The sequence below is a fragment of the Protopterus annectens genome, chromosome 2.part0, assembly GCF_019279795.1.
Source record: "Protopterus annectens isolate FY-2018-M chromosome 2.part0, PAN1.0, whole genome shotgun sequence".
In the NCBI taxonomy this organism is placed as follows: Eukaryota; Metazoa; Chordata; order Ceratodontiformes; family Protopteridae; genus Protopterus; species Protopterus annectens.
The window spans coordinates 308,273,679-308,293,034 of record NC_056728.1 but is presented as its reverse complement, the minus strand read 5'-3'; the positions used below and the strand labels follow the sequence as shown (position 1 = coordinate 308,293,034).

General features: G+C 41.2%; 1 protein-coding gene across 1 annotated transcript in view; it reads left to right on the top strand.

Annotated features, from left to right (window-relative positions):
- The window catches only part of ALDH7A1 (aldehyde dehydrogenase 7 family member A1), a 760,748-nt gene that overhangs the window by 345,979 nt on the left and 395,413 nt on the right, over nt 1-19,356 (top strand). Inside the window, exon 7 of the mRNA XM_044060782.1 lies at nt 14,674-14,718. Coding sequence (XP_043916717.1) covers nt 14,674-14,718 — 45 coding nt within the window. The remainder of the gene's footprint in view (nt 1-14,673; nt 14,719-19,356) is intronic.

Here is a 19,356-nt window from a genome sequence, read left to right as displayed (position 1 = left end):
AGAAACCTCATGAACCCTCACGAGTGGAAACTAAATCCACAGGTCTTCAGAATGATAACAAGGAAATGGGGATGCCCAGACATAGATCTTTTTTGCCTCCTCTCACAACCGCCAACTACAGAGATTCTGCACAAGGACTTATCACTCACAAGCATGGAAAGTGGATGCTCTGTCATTCAGCTGGAAAACCCTAACAGTTTATGCCTTTCCACCACTGCCTCTCCTTCCCAAGGTGCTCCTAAAAGTCAGACAAGAGAAGCCAAAAATGATTCTGATTGCCCCAGACTTGGCCACACTAGCATTGGTACCCAATCCTAAAGAGCTTGTCTCAAGGCCCAGCCTGGACTTTACCTCAAATTCCTCATCTTCTGACTCAACAAAACAATCCGATCCTGCACAGCCAACTCAGAACCTTAAATCTGGCTGCATGACGGATAATATAGCCACTCAGAACACATCTCTCTCTAAAGTTGTTATGGATGTCATTTTGGAAGCCAGGAGGCCCAGCACCCGGAAATCTTATGCAGAAAAATGGAAGAGATTCTGTCCTTGGAACCAGGCACAAGGATTTGAACCACTTGTTCCAAATGTTCCTCAGATTTTACAATACCTAACTGAGATGCTGGACAAAGGCCTATCCTTCTCATCAATTAAGATCCATGCCTCTGCCATTTCAGTTCATTACAATACAGAACCTCCTATTTTCTCTCATCCACTGCTAAGACAAGTACCTCAGAGGGGCAAAAAACATAAGACCCCCAAGGAGAGCACCAATCCCTACATGGGACCTTAACTTTGTCTTAGAAAAGCTCACACTGCCTCCTTTTGAGCCAGCCAATACAGCTGATATAAAATTCCTATCATGGAAAACTGCTCTGCTTTAGCAATCAGAGTTACAGGCATTAATGGCAGTGGAACCTTTTATCATTTTTCATCTGGACAGGGTTTCTCTAAGGACAAACCCAACATTTATGCCAAAGGTAGTATCCAGTGTGGCTCTTAACCAAACCATTCATTTACCAACATTTTATCCAAATCCCCAGAATAAAGGGGAGACACTTCTGCACTCTTTGGACATACACAGGCAACTACGCTTCTACTTGGACAAAACAAAAGCTTTCAGAAAAACTGAGCAACTGTTTGTAGCATATGCTGCAGGATCACAAGGAAAGGCTATCTCAAAGCAGACTATTTCAAAATGGATAGGACACTGTATTAGTTTCTGCTATGCGCAGCATGGCAAGTCGGTGCCTAAAAATATTAGGCCACATTCTACCAGAGCAGCAGCCACTTCAGCAGCCTTTATCAGAGGAGTACCAACCAAGGACATTTTGGTGGCTGCAACTTGGAGTTCAGTGCACACTTTTACCAATCACTATCACTTACCTCTTTACTCTAAATCCAGAGCAGGCTTTGCCACTGCAGTTCTGCAGGGCCTCATAGCCACTCCTAATCCTATTTAGACCCAGCCGCCCTACCTCAGCTTTGGGATTCAACCCAAGTGTAATGACTGCAACAGTGAAACGCGATGAGCATAGTACAGTTGTGTACCTACCACAAATGTAGATGTTAGAGTGTATTCACTGTTGCAGTCCAGGTTACCCACCCTCCACCCCCTTTCTTTGCTGGGACTTATCCATACCTCTATCCTGTACAACCTATGTGGTGTATTTGCTTGTAGATGAAGGTATTATTTATTTTAGTGCATGCTTTTTATAAGCAAGGTTTTTAGCCTACCCTTTTGGGGGCACCTGACATCTGGGGCAAGAAAAACTGATGAAAATGGCGTCGGCTGCTTCTTATATACCCCTGGCGCACTGACGTCAGGGAAGAGGCGACAGCAACTGACACCGGACCAGGACTTTGGAATTCAGGCAGACTGCGGGTAGCCTGCCAGCAGGATAACCCAAGTGTAATGACTGCAACAGTGAATACACTCTAACATCTACATTTATGGTAGGTACACAACTGTACTTTTCCTCCGTAAGAAGCCTCCTTTGGCAAAAGTTTGGACCTTATGCTGCAGGGAAGATTTTGGCCCACTGACCACCCTCTCAAGATGAGGATGTTCTTTCTGAAGCCAATGGCTCAGCAACATCTTCTTCTTGGGAGGTCCCTCTGGCAGATGCATTAACTTATTTGCAGCAAGGAGGTCACGGCAGGAACCAGACATGCGTAAAACGGTGCCAAGAAAGCTGGATAAGAACCTTAGGCTGCCCAGTGGCAGGCAGCACTGGGTGAGGTCCTCTTCTGTAGGTTTTGTCACTGTGGCGACAGGAACTTAGAAAGAACTGACTGCTAGTTCAGCTTCTATCTGTCCTCGTAACAGAGAGTCATGGGCAGTGGTAAGATTAGAGAAGCAGGCATATGCATAGGGCATCTGCACCTTAAGAGCCCTGAACTATGCCCCCCCCCCCCACACATGAATTTCTTCAGGAGAGATTTGGTTCAGCAGGCCCTATCTACTCTGAAAGCACCCCTGACACTGGGTTCCAGGAAAGCTTGAGGTGGTCCTAGCAGATGTCTAATATATCAAACCTCATCATGAGCCTCATGCTTAATGTGGAAGATGGAGCTGTGAAGTCAGCTGGGACTGGCATGGTTATGAGGCATCAGGACTGGCTTTGGCTGTGCAGTTTTATGGACCATTGCAAAGCTTCCTTCACCAACACCTCTTTGACAGCTCCTCCTTATTTGGTCCATCAGTGAAAGAGAAGATGCAGAAGTGCAAGCAAGATAGTAAAATGCTCCCTGCTGTTGGAGTGAAGTGTGAGCCCCCTCAAAGATCACACAGTAGGAACCAGAAGAGACTCAGGTAACTCTGGTTTGGAAAATCCAGGCACCAGCAGTTTGAAGCACCTTTTGAAAGGGGCAGCTGTGGCAGAGGCGGTCTCTTTAAATGACATAGGCCCAGAGACAGAGGAGGTCTGCAAATCCAGGGATATAATGTACCATTTTCTGACACCCATCGTGTATTACTAGTGGGTCAAAGGGATTATATCCTGGGGATATTATATACCCTTTTTCTTTACAACCCCAGAACAGAACAGATGCTGCTGGATGTCCCATCCACTCAGGCAAAACTCTTAAGAAAAAGAGATTGCTTTCATAAGAGCCAACCTGGAGGTCACACCAGACCAGAGATGGTCATTCTTTTATTTTAAATTATTTTTGGTTCCAAAGAAAATTCAGAACCTGTGGCCCATTTTGAACCTTAGCCACCTAAACAAATACTTTTGGAAGACCCAGTTCAGAATGGTCTCAGTGCAACAGATCTTACCAGCTGTGCTTGGTGGACCTCCAGGACACTTATTTATACACTGAAATTGTGAAGAGGGTGCAGAGGCTTTTTATCTTCTGACTAGGAGCAAGACAACTGCATGGGTGTCATAGTGGCTCAACTTTGTCTCCAGGGTTCAGGTTGCGTCCAACACCGTTGTTGTGGTTTTAAAAGTTGTAGTACTAATGGCGTCATCAATACTAGTGCTTCAGTATGCACTTTACCATGAGAATACTACAGGGGCTCCTACATATGCAGTGGTCTCTGATCCTCTACCCACTCTGCATCTTGATCCTGATGTAGACGTCAATTGTGGTTTTGGCTGGACTATCCTTGTATTCATTCCAGCAGATGTTTTTACTGCACTTCCCATAGTTGCTGCCATAACCATCGATGCCTCCTCTCTAGGGGGTATTATAGTGGGAGGATGGTCCCAAGGCCTGTGAACTACCAGTGAGGGATGGCATGCACATTAGTGTCCTAGAGATGCAGGCAGTCTGCCTTGTGTTGATAGAGCTTCAGCATTACCTTCCTGTGGGGGTGATTTCCAACCAAATGGGCAGTATGACAGCAGTTTGCTGCCTCAACAAACAAGAAGGAACCAGATCCTACCCCTTAGGTTGGAATGCTGTGAGGGTTTGGTAGTGGGTGATGTGTTCACACTGCTTTCTCATAGTAACACACATTCCAGGAACTCTCATTTGCTTTGTGGATAGGCCCAGCAGAACACTTCTGATGTCTCAAGTGTTCTCTCAATCCAGAGATAGCAAAGCAGATCTTCAGTCACTGGAGCTTTCCCTTCATAATATTTTTGCCTCCCCTTTCAACAGTGAATGCAGCAGCTACTTAGCCATGATCCCTCCTCAAGGTCAGTCACAGAGAGGGTATCTAACACAGAAACGTCTTTCCGAACTCCTTTATGCCTTCTCACATTTACCCCTGATTCCCAGATTCATGCAGAAAGCAAGGCCATTGTCATCCTCTTAGCCCCCTTCTGGGCAAAATAGATTTGGTTTTCCTTTCTCAGGCCTCATTTCAGGGACTCTTCCCAGGTATTAGAACTGGCACTGGATCCTTTTTCACACCCCTCCAGGAAACCTCATCCAGATCTCCAGAACCTGAAACTAACTGGTTTCTATAATTCAATAATGTCCAGTAATGCATCTTGGTCTGTCTGTCCTATGATGATTATAATTTCAACAGCCTGTCAAAGTCTTTATGTACACTTCACAGTGGAAAATGGAAATGTTTTGTCATGTGGGCCATTCTTCAAAATACCCCCTGTCCCAAACATCCTTCATGTTTTAGCCTCTGTATTTGATTCCAGCTATAAATTATTTTGTAATGAAAGTGCACTTGCAGCAATCGTTAATTTTCATGAGGGATATCATGAACATTCTCTTGCTTCCCATAACCTGTGCAAAGCCGATCTAAAAAGAATATTTTTATTCAGACGCCCCTGTCAAGAGAACCAGTTTCCCACTGTGGTGTTAGAAACTTTGACAAAGCCACAGTTTGAGCCAGTTTCTTCAACCCTGTTAAAGTTCATATCATGGAAGCCACCAATTCTGCCAGAAGGCTTTCTGAACTTCAGACACTTTCTTCAACAGCCCCTTATTTCTTTGTCATAAGGACAGTGTGTCATTCCATACCCAACCAGTCCTTTCTTTTCAAAGTAATATCTGAAATGAACATGATGCAGCCCATTCACTTGCCAGTGTTATTTTACCCTAAGTATTCTAATGAAGAAGAGTACATTCTCCAAACTTTGGATGTGTTTAGACAACTGTTTTTCTGCATTCAAAGAACCTAAACTTTTTGTAAGAAGTTACAGCTTTGGTATTTTACAAAAAAAAAAAAAAAAGTCAACAAGCTAAGTAAAAAAGTTTACAGATGGCTTTCTGATTGCATTGCTTCCATGTATGCTTTACACAACCGGCCTTTGCTGGGTAAACCTAAGGCTCATTCTGCCAGGGCAGTGGCAACTTTTACCTCCTCCTTTAGGTATTCTTCCTGGATGAGATCTGCACAGATGCCACTTGGCCTTCCATGCATGCTTTCATCAAACATTACAAATTGGACCCCATCTCTAGGGCGAGAGCATCCTTTGGTAACTTTATCCTGCAGGGTCTCCTACCATGATGCCTCCCTGGAGTTCACGTAGCTTGGGATTCTGACACATACGTTGGAGCAGATCAGATGGACTGAATGAAGAGAATACAAATGTTATGTACTTAACATAATGTTAAGGCTGCTCATTCATGCTTTTTAAATATGACCACCCTGCCTTCATCCACCCATCCATTATCCTGTTTCATTGTACTTATGAGACCTGAAGAAGCTTGACCTTTTTATCTATGCACATGTGCATATATTTATATATACTTTTATGTATGCAACCATTGACAGGGCACTAAACTCTGAGGTAAGTCTGATCTCTAGTGCATGATGGCAGGAAAAATCTTACAGGGGCTTGAGGCTGGCGCACTAATGCTGCTGAGCTGGATCAACAAACGACTTTGGGAGCCACAGGTTATATCAGACAGACATGAATGAAAGTCTCTAGCATTATGGTAAATACATAATAACTTTTGTTTAACAGGCAGGATAGGTAAAGGAGAACTAAAATGGTGATGTATAGTAAAACAGGAAATCTCCAGTAATGGATGGAACACTTGTAGGAATTTTGAAGTTTGAAGGAATGAGGCTTTTGAAAATTTGGAAGGCACTATTTAATAGTGTTTTAAAGATGGAGAATATGTGTGTCGTAGAGGAAGGCAGTGGTGGTAGTGTTACCAATGGAGGACAATGACCTTGCATAATATAGACCAATTCCCTTTTTTCCCCTTCGTACAGCTGATTATCAGCTGCCACCAGCTCTTCTTAGTCATCGTGTCTGTTGCACCAGCCTTTGCCTCCCCCAGTCAAAACCCCACCCACTTCCTGGGCCAGTGAGGAGATCAAGGACCCTGGTGTAGAATCATACTGCTGCTGGGAAGTGTGCTTTAATTCCCACCACCCACGAAACAGCCTTGTGATTTGTGCAATTGCTGCTTTTGGATGGTGATGCACAACCTCCTGACTAATCAGCATGTCACTTATGCAGCACAGAACTCACCAGGTTCATAAAGCTGCTTTATTTCAGCAAGCCCAGATTGCATCCCTCCTCCAGGATGGGCAAGCCAGTGTTTGCATACTCCCATCCCCTCCCTTTGGCTCTTCAGCTTTCATGACACAGGTCATTGGAAGTGTAGTAAGGGCTTTAACATTCCGCACCATGGAACCAGGTCGTATAGACCATTTTTAGTCCTAAATCATGATTACGGACTATGCTATAGAGTAGTAAATGTCACCAAAGCTAACCGATGTAAATAATTCTGTCCTTGGGAATTTCCATAAACATTTTAGAAGTCAAGTCTCCAACACAGGGATTCCCTTCATAGGTTGTCACTTTGACACTGCAGTGTCCCTTGCAGAATGGGGACAAACATTTGATTACATTTATATAAAAATGACTCTGAGGGAGTCTGAGTGTGTTTTTGTGCGCGCGTGTTTTGTGCGTGTGTATGTATGTGTATCTCTCTCTCTCTATATATATATATATATATATATATATATATATATATATATATATATATATATATGAATTCGTTTTGATGCATAAAAAACATTCAGTAGTTGAGAATTCTAGAAAAGGTGAATATTAGCATTTATGTTCTCAAGTAGTGTTAGCAGAATTATTAAGGGGAATATATAATAAATTGCAGGCAAATTAAAAAAAAAAAGTGGAAGAACTCCTTTCTGATAAGTTAGAAGAACCAAGCAAGTTTTTTGTCTTTCCCATCTCCTAATTGCTATATACTCGAGCTTGTAGCTAAAAGATAATGGATTAACAAATTGAAGGATTGTGTGGTAGTCAAGCAAAGGTAGTTCTGTTTCAGCATGATATTATCTTGTACTTCATAAATCCTGAATATTGCATTAAGGTGTTCTGTAAGGTATTTTAAGTTATCAAGTGTTTTCATTATATAAAATAAATGAAGTGGGAATCAAAAAGGCTATAGTAGCAAAATATGTGGAGCATAATAGAAGTTTGAGGGAGGCACGTAACAGAATTTTGGAAGCAAGCCTTTAAGGAAAATAAGAATAACTATATAGAATATTATATGTATAAATTGTCACACATTAAAATAACTAAACTAGTAAGGGAGTGGAAAAAAGACACACTTGCCAGAAGGAATGTACATCTAAGGGTACAGAAAGCAGACAAGAGTTGGCATGAAGTAACTTGACGAAACTAGCAAAGGAACCGTGATACTAGGAGCATGTAAGCAGAGACGGAAAATGATAAAGTGGGACAAAACCATGTAGGTGTTGGAACTGCAGGTCAGAGATTGCCTTCTGTATTAGGGGCTATTGTCAGAATATTGACAGAGTGGGAGAGTATTAAGTGAGAGACCATGTAGGGTTTGTAGTGAATCCAACAATAGAAGAAACTGTTAATAAATGGATAATTACTGAATCGGAGGAAAATATAAAATATTTGGATGGAAAGCTAGCACGACAGATTACAAAATAACAATGGGAGGAAATTTATAGGGCATCTAGGTATACTGTCAAGTCCACAAGATTTGGAATATTTGCATGGAAATGTTTGCATGAGTGTTTTTGTACTCTGAATAGACTTAAAATGATTTTCTCACAAGTAGAGAGCAGATGTTGGAGACGTGAAGTTGAGTGAGAGGAAACTGAACATTTTTTTTTAAATTTATAATGTATGGATTTAACTGAGTTTAAGGACCATTCTGACTTAATTGTTGCAGTTGGGCAAAAATATTATATTAACTAACAACATGATGCTTTTGATTTGGTGTCTAAGTTTAGAGTTAGCAATACATAGTAAGGACGAATTAAGTTTAATATTACTTGCAATAAAAAATACAAGTAAGTGGAAATCAAAGATTAAAGCAGATATAAATGAAATAATTTATTGTAAAGGTAATAAAAGATATGGAGAAGGAGTCATTAAAAGATATAGTAGATTTCAAAAATAAATGGTAAGCTTGGGAACAACATATACAAAATAATGCTCAAGCAGTTGAATAAAATAAATATTTTGTTAGGAGTAGAAAAGTTTGAGTGTTATAATGCGCAAGGTAAAGAATAGAGTGATAGAAACTGTATGTATAATGAATGTATGTGATATTGAAAAGCGTTACTGAGATTTTTCTTTTTTCATCATCATGTCATTATAATAGTTGACAACAGAACTGCTGCTTTGAATTACGTAGGGCTAGCCCTTACTTTCATGACCAAAATGAATCACATTAGATAGTATTATTCGTGGGGAACAAGTCTGGACACTGTTCAGTACAGGGCTTTTCTCCCCCTCTAATAAATAAATACATACCAGCATTTGTATTGCTTGGCAGGAAAACCCTACTTTCCCCAGTAGTGCAGACAGAACTGCCACGTGACACAAAGCTGGTTCTACCATGAGACCTTCTCTGTCTGTTAGAGAAACTGTCATTACTCCTCCTAGAATCAGCAGCCTCTTGCTTTATCTAGTTCCTTTTTTGGAAAACACCATTCTTGGTGACATTCCTCATGCTACGTATGTTTGAGGACTGAAAGCATTAATGTGCAAAGAGTCTGTTTTAGTGTTACCAGTCCTTCTTTTATGTCTAAAGTAGTTACTGAATTGACCTTGAATCTAACTATTCATTTTCATTTTTTTGATTTTTTTTTTTTTCTAACCCCCCTCGGCATTTAGTCAAAAGAATCCTGCATTCCCTGGATGTGTGCAGACAGCTGAAATTTTACTTTCAGACGCCAAAAAGAAATCAGGAAAACTGACCATTTATTAGTCTGTTTTGCATAAGAGAAGAAGGTAAACTTGTTAACAGATGGCCCTTTGCAAGTGGCTGGAGAACTGCATTGCCTTTTACTATCAGCACAATGTAAAGCAAGTGTTTGTTCATACTGTCTGTAGGCATTACAGCTTGGGGGTGCATCCAAAAAGTAAGAGCTGAATTCAAGGACTGATCTCCAAATAGTTCATACACCTTCTTTTTCACTGTTTTGGGAATCTTCTCGAGTGAATATCGCAACAGTGAATACTACAGTGACCATGATTTATAGGTTTATGGTAGGCTAATGACCATTATGGACTTCATAAGCCTAGCCGTGCAGTCCAAACCAGTTTTGTCCCAGAGTTCCTTGGATGCCTGTATGGTGGGGTGTGTTATCAAGGAGGTAGTGAAGGATTAATTCGGGAGTTTCATTAGTTGGGGATTAATTTACTTTGACCTCTGTCCATCAGAGACACTGGGGCCAGACCAGGGGTGAACTTGCGATTCCCCATCCAATGATTAAGGTTTGGTTTTAATAGTCATGAACCCTGCTTCACATGGATAGGGAGCTTATTCCATAGTGTATGGATCCCCAAGACACATATTAGTTTCTCCAGCATGATGTCCTTCAAGGATGCATCTGCAGTCATAACAAATGGGTTGTCCTGTCGTCAGGCAGCCCTTCGGTCGGCCGGATTCCAAAGTCTGGGTCCGGCTTCGGCTGATGTCGCACTTCACCCGACGTCATCTCTGCTGGTCTTCGGGTATAAAGGCATCAGCCGACGCCATTTTCCTCAGTCTTTCTTGCCGCGTGGCGCCCGAAGCAGAAGCTGTTCGCAAGTGCCGGTCGGTCAGATCCAGAGATTACTACTACCGAATACTACTTCGAAGACTTCTAAAAAGCTAAGTACCCCGTTGGGGACTCTTTCTTGCGATTCCCCATCCAATGATTAAGGTTTGGTTTTAATAGTCATGAACCCTGCTTCACATGGATAGTGAGCTTATTCCATAGTGTATGGATCCCCAAGACACATATTAGTTTCTCCAGCATGTTCTATGTATGTCGCAGGAAAAGTTCAGATCCTTGGATCTAGTGTTACTTGTGCTGTTTGTTTTGTGGATGTAATCGAGATCCATCAGAGCTGAATCTGCCAGGCATAGATGGTCTCTCAGTAACCTGTAGGAGACCGTGTACAAAGATAGGGTCCTTAGGGTGATCTTTGTTGGACAGGGTAATTGTATCCTGGATTCTCCTGGTGAAGAACCTTGAGGGCATTCCAACTGTTGCAAGTGCCTGGTTAGGTGCTTACCAAAGTGGACATTGTATTCAATGATAGGACTGATGAGGTCTGAGAAGAGTGGCACTTTAACTTCCTTAGACTTGGATGCCATACCCTTGGTTGTGAGCTGGATGACATGGAATGATTTTCTTACTGTCTTGATTACATGTTGGTCAAAGTTCAGATTACTGTATACATATTTGCCCAGATCCCTAACTACCAGGGTCAGCTCTTAAGGATGTTTTATCAATGGAGTAATTAGCTTTTGAGTACAATTTCACTATAATACATTTCTTTGTGTTGAGTTTTAATCTGTGGCTTTGGCACCAGTCATTTGTCTGTTAGACTCTCTTGTAGATGCTGGTGTTGTGAGGGAGATCTGTCATAGCTCCCAATTTACAGCCTGCAAAACTGGCGAGCCAGAGTCCTTTGACATTAGCCTTGACATCTGAGAAGTAGATTCCAAACAAGAGCAGGCCCAACATGGAACCCTGGAATACTCCACTGGTGGCTGGTCTCCTGGTGGAGATGATCTTACCAGTCCTGATTTCTTAGGTCCTGTTTGTGAGACACGCAGCAGTCCAGCAAGTTATGTAGGGATTTATACCTAATTCTGAGTGTTTATCAGTAATACCGGAGTGAGGTGTTGTGTAAAATGCCTTGGCTAGGTCATCATAGGTGGTATGCACAGTTTTTCCTTCATCCAGCCGTAGTGGCCTCTCAAAGAAGTCTACTAGGTTGTGCAGTCAAGATCTTTCCTTAAAGCCACACTGGGATAGGTACAGTGTCTGTATGTTACCAGTGTCCTTATTGATTAATTAGTTCCGTGGTTTTGCATATTAGACTTGTCAGACTGATGGGTTTGTAGTTACCAAGGTTAGTTGATGGTCCACTGTTTTGAAGCAGAATGACCGTTGTGGCCCCCCCATTCACTTGGCACATAACCTGTTTTGAGGCTTTAGTTGAATAACTCAAGTGGTCCTGATAGGGCATGTTTTAAGTTATTTGGGAGGCAGCTAGGAATATTGTCAAAGCCCATTGAAGCACTGTTTTGGGCCTTAGCAAGCACCACCAGGACTTGCTCTCTGTTGATAGTTCGGGCGATATACTAGAATGGATTTCACAGAGAGTAGTGGGAGCTGAAGTTAGAGTAGAAGGTTTTATGATTGTCCTTAGCTTGGTATTCTTTCCTGACCTCAACACTGGCCTTTTTGGATTTTATTAGACTTCTTAGTTTCTTGTTTATTTGAATCAGAGAGCTCTTGTCTCTTGAGAGTTGCTCTTTCTGATTTTGGCCATGAATTTTGTTTTCTTTTGTTATATACCCTGATAAGGTAAGAATTCTACCAATGGAGTTTGTTTTTGTTGTTAGATTTGGGCTTACTTCTGGTAGGTACAGCAGCCTCAGTACAGACATTTACATGTTTGTACAGGGTTTCTGTGAATAATTTTGCATAGGTAGCTATGTTCTTTTGTTTTGAGGGAGTTGTGAATTTTGACAAACTATCACTTGATATGATGTAGTTTACTTTAGAATTTTCTAACAGTTGCAGGTTTAGTTGGGTTTTTTGTGTTGATTTTTATTTCAAAAGAAACAGCTTTGTGGTCTGACCTCAGCAATGAAAACATGACATTGTGGGTGGGGGGGTGTGCAAAGCTTTTCCATGTTGGCAAGTAATTGGTCCAGTATGTTTAATCCTGTAGTTGGAATGCGCACTATCTGGTCCAGTTGTTTGTGGTGTTAGTCCAGGAAATGTTGTGCCTGTGATTTAAGAAGCAGTGTTATGTTTCCCAATCTATAGAGGGGTAGTTAGTTTGTCATGAAGAGGGTATTTGCTAGGATGGTGAACGCCTCTAGTAGGTCTAGGTAAGAATTACGAGGTTTTTGAGTCATAGAGGGGTGACCCTTAGCTGACCAGAACATGGTAAAGAACTCCAGGGTGTCAGCTGGAATTGTATTTGCTCCTAATATAGGGTAACACCTCCAACTTTAGCCCCTGCCTACTCTGCTGCAGCTTCGCACTGCCGCAGTACTTTCTGTGACTTTAAACCAAGTGTCAGTAATAGCACAGATGTCCACATCTTCCAGAGTGAGGAGAACTTGTAGGATGTGGAATTTTTTGTTTAGGCTCCTAGCATTGTGGTCTGTTAACGTGATATTGGATCCTCCCTGGAGTGATACCAGAAACTAAGCCAGTTATTAAAATTGGTCATTTTCTGTACACACTGTGGCACCATCTTGGTGAAGGTAGATTGCTACTCAATGCAAGGCACATAGCTGTCCATGACACACATTCAGAGATATCTCTAATGTTTCTTTTCATATAGTTTAATGCGGTACGTCTTGAGTCATTTACACCCACATTAACTGTGGTCAAGTCATATTGGTACTTGTGATAAACTGACTTGAGTAGTACAGTTGTATTAGGAACTTTGCATAAATGCAGATATTCAAGTAGTTTTATTGTTGCAGTGCAGTCTCACTCCCACCACCCCTTCTCCTGTGTCCTGCATTCATTTGGGGTTGGGGTGGATATCCTATGCTTTCACCCTCACCCTCTTGTCTGTCAAACCAGGCCCTCACCCCTGTTTTTGTTAGCTGTTTTCTGTGGATCTTCCTGGTTGGGGGTACCCTGGGTGAACCTTTGGCTAGTATTAGAGCTACCACCTGGTACAGCCTGCTGCAGGAACAGGGGACTTCTCTCTTAATGCTGGTGAGATTAGAATGGTCTGAAGATGTCATCAGCCAGTGCACCCTTTTGTATTACTGATGTTCCTGTGCCAATCGGTGGTCATCGGCTGAAAAACTGAGGGATTGCAAAGCTGTGAAAGTCTGGCTGCCCACAAGCTAGATGCACATTAGGATATCCCAAGGGTGAAGACTACCTCAGTGAAACTGCTCTAACATTTACATTTACAGGACATTCTTAACACGGCTGTACATTATGAATCACATTCGATCAGCACAGGTACACTGAAGTAAGGAAACTTCAGTGTGTAGACTATACTTCACCAAGTAGCTGCACATAACTGTTTGGGTAAGGCATGCTGTTAAACGTTAAGCTACCTTACTTTGTTGTGCTATGTAGTGCTGTCAGGTTACCCAGCGTTGATGGTCCTGAGCTCTGATGCACCTTGTATGCCTTAGAGATTTTGTCACAATCAAGAACCTGGGATGAAACTCTGCACCCAGGGGAGTACCGTGATGATGCCTTTGAATAGTGGTAGTTCCATGTGATGTAGTGAACATAGGAAGTATGGATACATCTACTTATCTTTCCCTAAGTTCGTGAGTCCCTGCTAATACTCAGTTGTCTGTAAGAAATACGTTGATTGCTTTTAAGGTAAACCTTATAATTAGTATAAACTTAATGCTTATTTCACAAGCAGATTTTTTTTTGTTCCTTTAAGTACTTGTTAAACTGTGACTTTGCTGCTTGTATTAACATTGCCTGTACCATAATGACTACTTTGCCCTGTGCTAAATTTCCAATCTAATACTCCTCTGATTGTTTAGATGTTGCATTACTAGGTTTTAGACTATATTGTTATGCTTGTAAAATTGATTGTGTTACTTCTGCTTAGGTACTTTGTAATGGATTCTTGTCAACAATATATATATATATATATATATATATATATATATATATCAGAAGTTCGAAGTCCACTTGAATTTGAAAAAATTAATTGGAATTCAAATTCGGGTTTTACAAGTGGCAGCCCCGCACACACACTCCCTGTGCGGGGTGGTTTACCCATAGCAATGCCTTTCTTAATATACTGAAATCTGATTTTGCTCCACTGAAGGGAAAGGGGAAATTTGCGCTATGGTGACCTCACTCGAATACTGCATTTTCAAACTCTGCAACATTCTAATGAGTTCCATTGGAACTAAGGTGTACAGTATCTTGTACAGATATGGTGTATCTACTGAATATATGGTCGTCCATGTCTTTCAACCTGGTCATAGCTGAGGAGGGTTTTTGAGCTTACACACTTGACACAGTAATAAAATAAAGAACAGCCTGGTAGACCAATGTACTGATGAAGTTGATGGTCTTGTCTGCAAATATTGTACATCTCTAGCTTTAGTTAAATAATGTTGCTTACTACTGATGTAATCTAAATAAAGAGGCATGTACAAGTATTAGAAAAATTCTGTGTTTATGCAGTCTGTTTATGCAGTAACTAAAATGACAGAATGGTTAATGTTAAGTGGAAATTGATAGTTTATTGTTAACTTTTTCTTCATTTTTTTCAGGAAAGGAGCCCCTACAACTCCTCTTCTTAGTGTGGCAGTCACAAAGTAGGTGTCTTTTGCTGGTTTGTATTATATTTTATTGTCTTTACTTTGCCTGACTATCTTTGTTCTGAACTACTTTATAGTTATTGTAGTTTAGAAGTGCTGAGTTTTGTAATATGTGTGAAATTAATACCCAAGGTCAACTTGTATGGACTGATAGCCATCCTGCATTTTCTTTTTACATTGCAGGGTATGTATAAACCATTACACTGAGTGAGTCATTTGTTTATTTTAGCCCCACCCCATGTCTTCCAGCGTTTGCCAGACATAAGTTGCAGCTTACTTGTCTTGAACCCCTTCTTCCCTCTGATGAAACAGCTGCCTCAGCAACTGTTGGTTGTGGCAAAAGCTGATTTGAAAGGCCATTATCCAGGCAGCCATGGAGGGTAATAACTTTATGCTGGTCTAAGCCCCAGTGTTCCCAGTGCAGTCTAACTTGTGCTTGACCAAACTGTACTTCACTGATGACTTCTGGGCATAACTTAGAATGAGATTACTGTGTAAAGCATAGCTTGTAGGGTACATATGTTTTGTCTACTTCCTGCTGAAAGACCTGCCTTCACCGAATGTCATTCACGCAGTGATTCAGGCTGTCATCTTCCTTCTCCTCATGTAGGGAAGCCTGGCATTGGGCATACATTCTTTATGTGCCAAGAAAGTATGTGCCTTTCTTTTTATGCGTTGTATGTCGGCCCTCAAAATTTGTATTGTTTCAGCATATGGCTCAGTGTCTGTAATAGAAAAGTTTATGTAGGTGTATCCCTTGCATTATGCATTTCTGGGCTTGACCGGTGGTGCTGCCACATCCATTACTTTTCATGTTGGGCTGCTTTTGTTTTATGACAACTTTGTGACCTGCACAATTGCTTGTGTTTAGGAATATTTTAACTTGGATCAAGGCACTTTCTATTGTTTGGATGTAATTTTTTGGTTTTGGAACTACTATTCAAGGGTTTATTGTTTTGAGGCACCTTGCTTATTTCACCATCCCAACTCTTTACCTTTGCTACTGGTTTAATTTTTGCTCAAAGACATATCTGGATAGTTTTACTCTCTTAAAAGGCCATATTTCACAGTAATTGGTTGCCTTATCAAAGATCTTTTAATCAACCTTCTGTTTAATTGAAAATGCATAACCTATCCTATGGTTGCGCAACTTTGGGGCTAAGTTATATTGAGCAAGGAGGTAGAACTGCAAAGCACCTCTGCATGGATAGGATGGAAGGCTTGACCCCCCCCTCCAAATCCACCATGACTGCATTTTTTTATTTTCTATTTTTTTAAACCTTACTTCCAACAGAATGGAGCATCATTAAAAAAGGACATTGATTTCACCTACCATATTTATACTTCACATTAGGCCATTAAAGCTAAGAACTCTTTAAGTTAATTTGGCCGATTTTAGCATTACACGTAACTTACTTTCCATCTGTTTCAGTTTACCACTTAGCTGGGAAAATACTTTTTAGCATTTGTCTTTTAGGTCTAGCTAGCTTGGTGTACTTTATCGCTTTAAGCATTAGTGTATGCAAAATGACTTTTAATTGTGTAGACTCTTAATACCAGTTTGTTTTATTTCATTAATTTTTGTTTCATCTTTCTGTTAAGTTCTAAGTATTTCGTTTTTGTATGACATGGACTTTTTGATTGTGTTTCACGTTTTTTTCCAGTGTGTGCATTACTGCAAACATTCTGCTTGGGTAGTAAGTACAGTATCCCTGCAATGGCATGGATCAGGGTAATTCAAGCAGTTCTTTGAAACTGGCACTTGGAATAAGACTCCTGTGTGTGTTACTGGCCAGACATTGCCTAGAGGTCGTGTCACTTATTTTGTTCCTCCATTTCTTATGCACAATCCATCCAGAGAGGCTCTTGAACATTTTAGGGTAGTATGGTGAATCTGGTCTCCACTTGTCCTATTTCTAACATCTGAACATTTGTTAGAATGCTTCTTTAACAATACCAACTTAGGGGTTTTATCTAATCTCCATGAGGTGTTTATTTAGAATGGCTCTTTTAGAAGGAATGTGTGGCAAATGGAGTAAATATTCTGGTACTTACGTTATTATCGCAACCACATTCTTAAGCAACTCACTCGGTTCTTCTTATAAACAGAAAAAAAATCCGGTTCTGTGAAGAACTCAATGTGCCTTCATCTACAACCTCGTTGGATAACAGTAACAGTTGGTCAGAAAGAAAGAGCAAAACAAGGGAGTCACGGAATGTGTACACTTGATCTGATTGGAGAGCTTTTTGCCATGGGTCTGGGATGAAAATGAGTTGCTGCCTATTTGCATTATCTCATAGTAAAGAAATCTCAGATAAATTGTTTTATTGTTTGTTCCTTGTTCACTGTCATGCAGCTGTTCTGTTAATGACAAACATGTCATGACATTATTTCCACAGTGCGGTTCTTTAACCGTTCCTGTTAACACAACAGTCCAGGTAACTTCCGTGAACGAAAGGGAGTGTTGAGACAGCATTAGTTCGTAATTACAACTCAGAGAAGCGAGGCAGCAGTCAGAAAAGAGGAAAAAATAAGAGAAAAACATGATGGGGTGGGGTAAATTACTGTAATTTGGCTGAGAAAAAAAAAACAACCTGTTTTTCACCTTTGCCCCATTAAGTACAGCCGCTAATGCCGCTTGCACATTCGTGATAAACACGGCAAATACGAGCAAACTGGGTAAGTCGTCTGAATTTCTATCCCACTAGGGTTATTTTCAAAACAAAAAGGAAATCACAGCTCTATAAACAACTCCGAGTACACATCAAATAAATCTGTTGGTATAAAAGTGACACTTTCAGTGAAAAAAAAATTTTCACCAGTTCACTGTTTATCGGAACGTCAAGTGAGAGTGAGTTGCTTACGAATGTGGTTGCGATAATACACAAGTACCAATATTTTCTGTAGCTAGAAATTAACGTTCAAAGCCATAGACACACAAGCACATATTGATTTTAGGCACTAATACAGTTGAAGTTGAACGATCAGTTCCCTGCCCATTAACAGTTGAGCTGGTGAAAGACTGAGCTCCTTGTCTTCCAAAAATTGTAGGATGACCATCCACATAGCTATTAATGCCCTTCCATTTCACTGTTGCACTATTCTTAACATAAGGGATCCCCTGCCAAGGGCGGCCTGATATCTGGCCAGTATACCAAGGCATAGAGCATAAAGGTAACATTCAGACGTATCATCCTCAGAACTTCTTTGCCACCAGTCCAAACACCATCTTTCATCGTTGGTCTGATAGCCAGGGTCATTGCTGGTTACTTGGCCATTCAGATAAGTACCTCATTGGAGTATTTTGACTCATCTTTTTTTGCTTGCAGCATTTGTGTTGTGGAGTTTCATGTCATCCAGAAAGGGTAAATGCCAGTGTGGGAGACAGATTCTCCATAAAGACCATTACAGGCAGTGCTTGTTTTGAGTAGGAGCTTCTCATGACTCTACATCCTGTACTATTTGTCATGCTTTTGTTCCAAAGACCTTATGTAGTCATCTTTCATCCCTTGCCATTTATCCTGAAAACCAGCATCTAAAGCTTTTAGCGAAAGACGCTATGGAAGGTGGTTCCTGGCCTGAGGGTCAGCTGTCTTAAAAGAAGGCCAAAAAAGTCAGGTCAGATTCTTAGGCTTTGCCGCCTCCACTGAACATCTCTTTTGAGGCTGGTGAAAGCCCAGTGGATTGTCCAGTTTCTGGGCTGGATCTCTCTGGTTCAGCGGCCAGCATGGATCTGGCTTCTCACACGTCCTTGGAGGTCTTTCAGGTGTCCACTTATGATGCTCATGGGGAACTGCATCCGATGATCACCAAAGGGCTTAGGGGAGTTCCTCAGATACTGGTTAAGGAGGAAGTCCCGACTATGATTGAGTGTAGGCCGGTGTCAGAGCCTTCTACGTTTCATTATTAGAAGCAAAAGACAACAAATAATTCTTCTGTTCCCAAAGAGCTTCAAAGTGAATGTCAGAATTTTACACAGGGTTTATTCAATGCTCTTTTGGCCTTGAAGCCTCCTCAGGAGGGGGTCTCTGTCCCGGCTCCTCCTTGGTTATCTTCCCCTCTCAAAAGGTTTAGGGATCAGGATTCTTCTGAAGAATGAGAGAATTCTGATGAGGAATCCCTGGCATATTCTATCCAGATTCCTTCCCCTTTGGATTATGGTTCTGAGGAAGAGGAGCCTGCTAGTCCTGAATCTCCTTTTGATGAGATTTCCTTTGAGGATACTCAGGATAATGGGATTCTTCCCAAGTTTTTGATGTGCAGAAGCGATATTATGAGCTCGTTCAAATGGAATATCCTAGACCCTCTACTGCTCCTCTTGTTTTGGCTGCTTAATTGATGCCTTTTCTTCTGCTACATCTCGGGCCCCGGACTCAGCCCCATGCTGCTAAAAAATGTATAGGTTTTATAAAGTGCCAGATGACTGCAAATTCCTTTATAAGCGTCCGTTTACTGACCCTTTGGTGGCTTCTGCGGCATCTGACAAATCTTCTAAATTACTGCCTTTTAGCAAACTTCTTCCTTCTGATAAATACAGCAGGACTATGGAAAGGCTAGGTAAAAAGGTTTATACTTCAGCTACCCTAGTCTTTTGGGCTGTTAACTGTCAAACTCATATGACCAGATATGATGTC